This window comes from Aegilops tauschii, chromosome 5 (assembly GCF_002575655.3).
Source record: "Aegilops tauschii subsp. strangulata cultivar AL8/78 chromosome 5, Aet v6.0, whole genome shotgun sequence".
NCBI lineage: Eukaryota > Viridiplantae > Streptophyta > Magnoliopsida > Poales > Poaceae > Aegilops > Aegilops tauschii.
The window spans coordinates 121,645,824-121,653,213 of record NC_053039.3 but is presented as its reverse complement, the minus strand read 5'-3'; the positions used below and the strand labels follow the sequence as shown (position 1 = coordinate 121,653,213).

At 49.4% G+C, this 7,390-nt stretch overlaps 1 protein-coding gene across 1 annotated transcript; it reads left to right on the top strand.

The window, feature by feature from the left end:
• The first annotated feature begins 5,155 nt into the window (after window positions 1–5,155).
• On the top strand, window positions 5,156–7,038 carry LOC109736357 (metacaspase-1). The gene is made up of 3 exons (XM_020295583.4): window positions 5,156–5,522; window positions 5,602–5,932; window positions 6,013–7,038. The coding sequence occupies exons 1-3, from the start codon at window positions 5,186–5,188 to the stop codon at window positions 6,398–6,400; spliced, it is 1,056 nt and encodes a 351-aa protein (XP_020151172.1). The 5' UTR covers window positions 5,156–5,185; the 3' UTR covers window positions 6,401–7,038.
• Window positions 7,039–7,390: the final 352 nt, after the last annotated feature.

Genomic DNA, 7,390 nt, shown 5'->3' with positions numbered 1-7,390 from the left:
GTACTAGTGGCTGTGGATTGGGAGCTCATGTTTACGGACAACCTGCTCCAAGCCTTGTCGACAAATGTGTCGGATCATGCACCATTACATGTACCCATGATACGTCTCCGTCGTATCTATAATTTTTGATTGTTCCATGCCAATATTATACAACTTTCATATACTTTTGGCAACTTTTTATACTATTTTTGGAACTAACATATTGATCCAGTGCCCAGTGCCAGTTCCTGTTTGTTGCATGCTTTTTGTTTCGCAGAAAATCCATATCAAACGGAGTCCAAATGGGATAAAAACTGACGGAGATTTTTTTGGAATATATGTGATTTTTGGGAAGAAGAATCAACGCGAGATGATGCCCGAGGGGGCCACGAGGCAGGGGGGTGCGCCCCTGAACCTCGTGGCCACCCTGCAAGGCGGTTGGTGCCCTTCTTTCGCCGCAAGAAAGCCAATATCCGGATAAAATCGTGTCCAAATTTCAGCCCAATCGGAGTTACGGATCTCCGGGAATATAAGAAACGGTGAAAGGGCAGAATCAGGAGCGCAGAAACAGAGAGACAGATCCAATCTTGGAGGGACTCTCGTCCCTCCGCCGCATGGAGGCCATGGACCAGAGGGGAAACCCTTCTCCCATCTAGGGAGAAGGACAAGGAAGAAGAAGAAGAAGGGGGGCCCTCTCCCCTCTCTTCCGGTGGCGCCGGAACACCGCCGGGGCCATCATCGTCACCGCAATCTACACCAACATCTTCGTCATCTTCACCAACATCTTCATCACCTTCCCCCATCTATCTACAACGGTCCACTCTCCCGCAACCCGCTGTACCCTCTACTTGAACATGGTGCTTTATGCTTCATATTATTATCCAATGATGTGTTGCCATCCTATGATGTCTGAGTAGATTTTCGTTGTCCTACCGGTAATTGGTGAATTGCTATGATTGGTTTAATTTGCTTGTGGTTATGTTGTTGTCCTTTGGTGCCCATCATATGAGCGCGCGCATGGATCACACCATAGGGTTAGTTGTATGTTGATAGGACTATGTATTGGAGGGCAAGACTGACAGAAGCTTCAACCTAGCATAGAAATTGATGCATACAAGATTGAAGGGGGACCAATGTATCTTAATGCTATGGTTGGGTTTTACCTTAATGAACGTTAGTAGTTGCGGATGCTTGCTAATAGTTCCAACCATAAGTGCATAGAATTCCAAGTCAGGGATGACATGCTAGCAGTGGCCTCTCCCACATAAAACTTGCTATCGGTCTAGTAAAGTAGTCAATTGCTTAGGGACAATTTCGCAACTCCTACCACCACTTTTCCACACTCGCTATACTAACTTTATTGCTTCTTTAGCTAAACAGCCCCTAGTTTTTATTTACGCGCTCTTTATTATCCTGCAAACCTATCCAACAACACCTACAAAGTACTTCTAGTTTCATACTTGTTCTAGGTAAAGCGCACGTAAAGCGTGCGTAGAGTTGTATCGGTGGCCGATAGAACTTGAGGGAATATTTGTTCTACCTTTAGCTCCTCGTTGGGTTCGACACTCTTACTTATCGAAAGAGGCTACAATTGATCCCCTATACTTGTGGGTTATCAATCCACCTCTGCCCCTTTCTGCCAGCAAAAGAGATTTAAATTCGAGCTATACTGGACCAAGCTCGAGGGTTTTGAGCAAGCGGTAAAGGACGCGTGGGTTTGCGACGAGGAGATTGTCGACCCGTATAAACGGTTGGATGCGTTATTGAGAAACATGGCTACGACATTGCAAGCTTGGGGCGAGAGAAAGACGGGCAACATCATGCTCAAGCTGGCGGTGGCAAACTATGTGATCCTCCGACTGGACTGTGCGCAGGAGCGTAGAATCTATCGCAGGAGGAGCTTTGGTTACGAAGAACGCTCAAATTAGTACTATTGGGACTGGCATCCCTGCAGTGCACTATTGAGCGGCAACGGTCACGGCTAAGATGGATCAAGGAAGGGGACGCCAATACGAAGCTTTTCCAGGCAGTTGCCAATGGTAGACGCTTCAAAAATTTCATTGCGCGCGTGAAGTTCCAAGGAGAGATTATCTCTGAGCAGGATAGGAAAGGGGAAATCTTCACGGGAGCATATCAACAACTCATGGGACATGCCACAACGCGCCAAGATGGGGTTGACCTGAGCTTCCTGAATATGGAATCCCATGATCTAGGGGAACTTGAGGAGATGTTCACGGAGGAAGAAGTTTGGAATGCCATCAAAGAAATGCCAGCTGATCGCGCGCCGGGGCCGGATGGTTTTATTGGTGCATTCTACCAGCGTGCGTGGCCTATTATCAAGCATGATCTCATGGCTGTTATGTACAAGCTGTACGTAGGAGAAGGAAGAGGATTTGGGAAGCTGAATAAGGCTCATATCATTTTGATCCCCAAGCGGCCAGATGCGGAGGAAGTGGGTGACTTTCGCCCTATAAGTCTGACCCATAGCGCGGCCAAAATATTTGCTAAGGTCCTGGCAATCCGGGCGAGGACAAGAATGAAGGAAATTGTTGAAGTCAACCAATCTGCATTTATCTTGGGACGAGCTCTCCACGACAACTTTCTTTTAGTCAGGCAAGTTGCGAGGAAAATACATGGGCGGAAGGAGAAACGTGTGATTCTGAAACTCGACATCTCTCGAGCGTTTGACTCCATCAGTTGGCCTTTCCTGTTTGAGGTTCTGCAAGCCAAAGGGTTTGGTCCAAAGTGGCTCCGGTGGATTGCGATTCTGCTAAGTACTGCCTTCACGAAAGTGGTGGTAAATGGAGTACCTAGTTTGAGCTTTAATCATGCACAAGGACTACGGCAAGGTGACCCAGTCTCGCCGCTATCATTCGTGATCGCAATGGACGCTTTGACAAAGATTTTCATCAAAGGAGAGGAAGTTGGGGCGATCAGCTCCTTCACGGGGATCACAGCTCTGCAAAGACTGTCCATATATGCAGATGATGTTGCTTTGTTCGTAGACCCACGGTGCAAGATCCTGGCTTTGTGACAGAGGTGCTACGAGCTTTTGGAGAAGCCTCTGGGCTATGGGTAAACTATGCCAAGCCCTTGGCCATAATCATCAGAGGAGATGATCTTGACAAGGATCGGGTGGCGGCTATGCTGAACTGCAACATGACAGAATTCCCATGCAAATACCTTGGACTTCAGCTCGCCATCAGACAGCTGACACGAGCAGAATGGCAACCAATTCTAGACTCTGCGCGTAAGCTGGTGCCTACTTGGCAGCGAGGGTTGATCCAGCGACCGGGTAGGTTGATTTTGGTGAATTCAGTTCTTGCGGCAAAACCTATCCATCACTTTCTGGTGGCAGATGCCCCTGCCTGGGTGTTCGAGGAGCTTGATCGGAGCATGCGTGCCTTCTTTTGGGCTGGGAAGGATAAATTCAATGGTGGTCAATGTCTTGTGGCTTTGAATAGCACCTGCCGACCTTTGAGCATGGGAGGACTAGGGGTTAAAAACCTATAGTTGCAGGCACTTGCACTACGAGTTCGATGGGAGTGGCTACGCCGGACTGACGACACTAGGCCGTGGAGTGGTATTCCTATGACAGAGGATGAGGAAGCCAGGCAGGTGTTCGATAGCATGGTGCACATTGAGGTGGGGGAGGGCTGTGGACATTGCCCCTTCCATTGTGGCAGCAGTGGATACCAGAGTTAAAAATAGGTGCACGGTTGAGCAAGCTATGGATTCTAGCAGATGGACTCAGGATGTGAGAGGAGATCTATCTTTCACCGCACACATACAACTCTTGCACCTGAATCAGGCCATTGACACGGTTCAGCGGCAGGCAGGTAGCCCTGACATATTCTCTTGGCCTGCGGATCCTTCAGGAGTGTACACGGCTAGATCAACATATCATCGGCTCTGCGCCGGGGGAGTCACTTCTCCTTTTGCCGCTTGTATCTGGAAAAGCTGGGCAATACTCAAGTGCAATTTTTTGCATGGCTGGCTGTTCAACATCACTTGTGGACCTCGGACAGGAGAGCACGACATGGGCTGCAAGATCAACCGTCACCTTGCTACACGTGCTTGCAAAATGAGGACAATGTTGAACACATCTTAATCCAGTGTGTGTATGCCAGAGAGGTGTGGGAGGGCTGCTTTTCTGCCCTGGATTTGGACGTCCCTCGGCCAAACATTCAAGATACATATCTCCAATGGTGGTTGTCCGGGCGAAAGCACTTCCACAAGGCACAAAAAAGAGGGTGACACATTGGTAATCTTGGTGGCCTGTGCTCTGTGGAAGCAGCGCAATGTGAGGGTGTTCAACCAGACAAACCAAGTGCTAGCGGCGCGCGATCTCACACATCTAATTTTGCAGGAGATACAAGAGTGGAGGACAGCATGGGTAGGAGTGGTAGGGTTGCAACGTTTTGTGAGAAAGTAGTCTTTTGTACTTGGTAGTTTGTTGTGGATGTGTTGTATTGCTTGAGGAGTGTTCGCATGTCCTTAAGTTTCTTGTAAATACGTTTGATCCCTTCCATAAAGATAAGGTACGCCATTGACGTATTCTTGAAAAAAAAGCCTTATATCTTCTATTTACTTTTGTGTTATTTTCTCTCTTGTTGCCAAGTGTGGTGTTTATGTCAACTTTATTATCTGGATGTTGTAAACATTTTGCATAAATAATTAAGTGGTGTGTGCATCAATTGATGTAGAAACCAGGATGTGTTATCCCTCTTCTTTTTGGAGAGTATGTTATCCCTCTTCTCAAAACAAGAAAACAAAAGGCTGAAACGTGAACCATACCCCCTCCAACGTGGTGATAGTGGCCTAGTCCTTGGAATGATACGAGTAGCCAAGCTAGGCGGGGAACCTAGCTTGCAAATCAAATAGTGCTAGTTGTAATATATCAGCCAGCAAAGTTCTGAACTTCAACGGGAAATGTCGCATATCTCTCTTTCTTATGGCAGTGGTTACCGGCCGGAATCCTATGCCAACTTCTTCACGCCGTCAATTTGTTAATCTCCATCGTGCTGCAGTGCATGCGATTCTCCCATTATAGAAGTCCGGAAGGGATTCTCCTGCTAATGTATGTTCAATCTATGCAAAGCCATGCCATTTGCGCTTCACTTGGCCACTATAAAAGGGACATGGAGCCGAGTCACTGAGGCAGGCAAGGCAGAGGTAGAGGCAGAACAAGCCGCTGGCCATAGCCATGGAGTGCGGCCAGTGCGGCGCGCGCTTGGCTGTCACGCGGGGCGCGAGCTCCGTGCAGTGCGCGCACTGCCGCAGGGCGACGCGCGTCGAACGGCACGGCGCCGTCGTGCACGGGGCCGTCGGCTTCGTCAGGAGCGTGTTCACGAACATTGGCCGCGCGAGGCCGCACCCGGGATACCCGCCGGTGTACGGCAACAAGCGCGCTCTCTTGGTCGGCATCAACTACACCGGAACGGCGGCCGAGCTGCCCGGCCCCATCAACGATGTCAAGTGCATGAGCTTCCTGCTCACCCTCAAGTACGGCTTCCCAAGCGATTGCATCCTTGTCCTTACCGGTAAGAGAAAGAATCGCATCCACCAAGTTTTCTCTGTGCTTCGAGTTCATGTCCTTGCTCTTGCTAATGCTACGCGCAGATGAAGAGCGCGACCCGTACAGGAGGCCAACAAGGGCCAACATCCTAGTGGCGATGCGGTGGCTGGTGCATGGGTGCAGCTCCGGGGACTCCCTTGTGTTCCACTTCTCCGGCCACGGCGATCAGGAGGAAGACAAGGACGGCGACGAGCAGGACGGCCAGGACGAGAGCATCTGCCCGCTGGATTGGCAGCTGAACGGCGCCATCGTGGACGACGAGATCAACGAGGCCATCGTCCGCCCGCTCGTGCAGGGCGTCAGGCTCCACGCCATCATCGACGCCTGCCGCAGCGGCACCGTCCTTGATCTCCCCAACCTTTGCCAGATAAAAAAGTACCACTGCTACTACTTTCAGTAAATCAGGCGTGCACCATTGATTGTACTACCATTAACACTCTCACCGTATTATCTAGGAACGGGAAACCCCAGTGGATGGATCACAGCGCTCCGAATGGCGCTTGGAAGAACACGAGCGGCGGTCACGCCATCCTGATCAGCGGCTGCACCGACGACGAAGATGCGCAGGATGGTTACGGCCATGAGACCATGGCCATGGGAGCCCTGACGTACAGCTTCTTCGCCGCGGCGTGGTTCGCGCATCGGCCGCCCACCTACGGCCAGCTGCTTCAAAAGACAAAGGCGATCCTCTTAGACTGCAACCGCGACAGCCAGATCCACTGCGACCTCCCGGCGTCGATCTTACCGCACGTCCGAAAGGTGGTGAACTTCAGTGGCGTGCAGGAACCTCAACTCTCTTCGTCCGACAAGTTCGACATCAACCGGAAGACATTTATGCTATAAAATCAACAAGATGTGTCAGCCGCTGGAGCTGCCATCCTCTAGTAGGAAAAGGGGCTTTTACCCCGGTTCATGAACCGGGACTAAAAGGTCGTTACTAATGCCCTAGCCCTTTAGTCTCGGTTCTTACACGAACCGGGACTAAAGGCCGTCCACGTGGCCGGTGCGGGGAGCCCAGGCAGGAGGGCCTTTGGTCCCGGTTGGTGCCACCAACCGGGACCAATAGGCATCCACGCGTCAGCACCTGGCAGGAGCTGAGGTTTTTGTTTTTTTTGAAATGGGGTGGTTTAGGGATTTTGGGGGGTTAATTTAGGTGTTTCATATATTGTGTTAGCTAGCTAATTAATAGAGAGAAGTGCCTCTCTTATCTCCGTGCTTTGTCGACGCTACGTACTATATACGTATGGAGAGGAGTAGACACGCTAGCTAGTAATCAAATGAAGGAAACAGAAGATCGTCATGAACATATATATATGCATACAGAGAGAAGTGATATCGACCACCTCTCCTTCTCCGAGATATTGGTCGAACAACAAGTTCTCGTATATCTATCCGACACTACCGGCTACATATATACAATAATTATCTCTTACAATACAATCTCCTAATTATATTGTAGGAACACAGGGTCCACATAGTATTCTCCGTTTTCAGCGATCACGTGGTCAAGGAAGAATGCCGCCAATTCCTCTTGAATTCCTCGCATACGATCTGATGTTAGGAGTTCATCCCGCTTCCGAAAAATCTAATTTGAAGAAGGGGGTCAATACATATATATATGAATAAATGAAACTCAACACAAATGATGGTAATAAAATAAAATTGTGAATATTATTGCTTACGCACTTCATATTGTTCTTCAGTGTAGCCCCGCTCACAGGTATGGTAGCGGATGGACTCGCAAATGTAGTATCCACAGTAATTATTCCCGGGTTGCTGCCACAACCACTTTACAAGAAATAGAGGTCAATAAAACTGATAAGCAAGCATGCT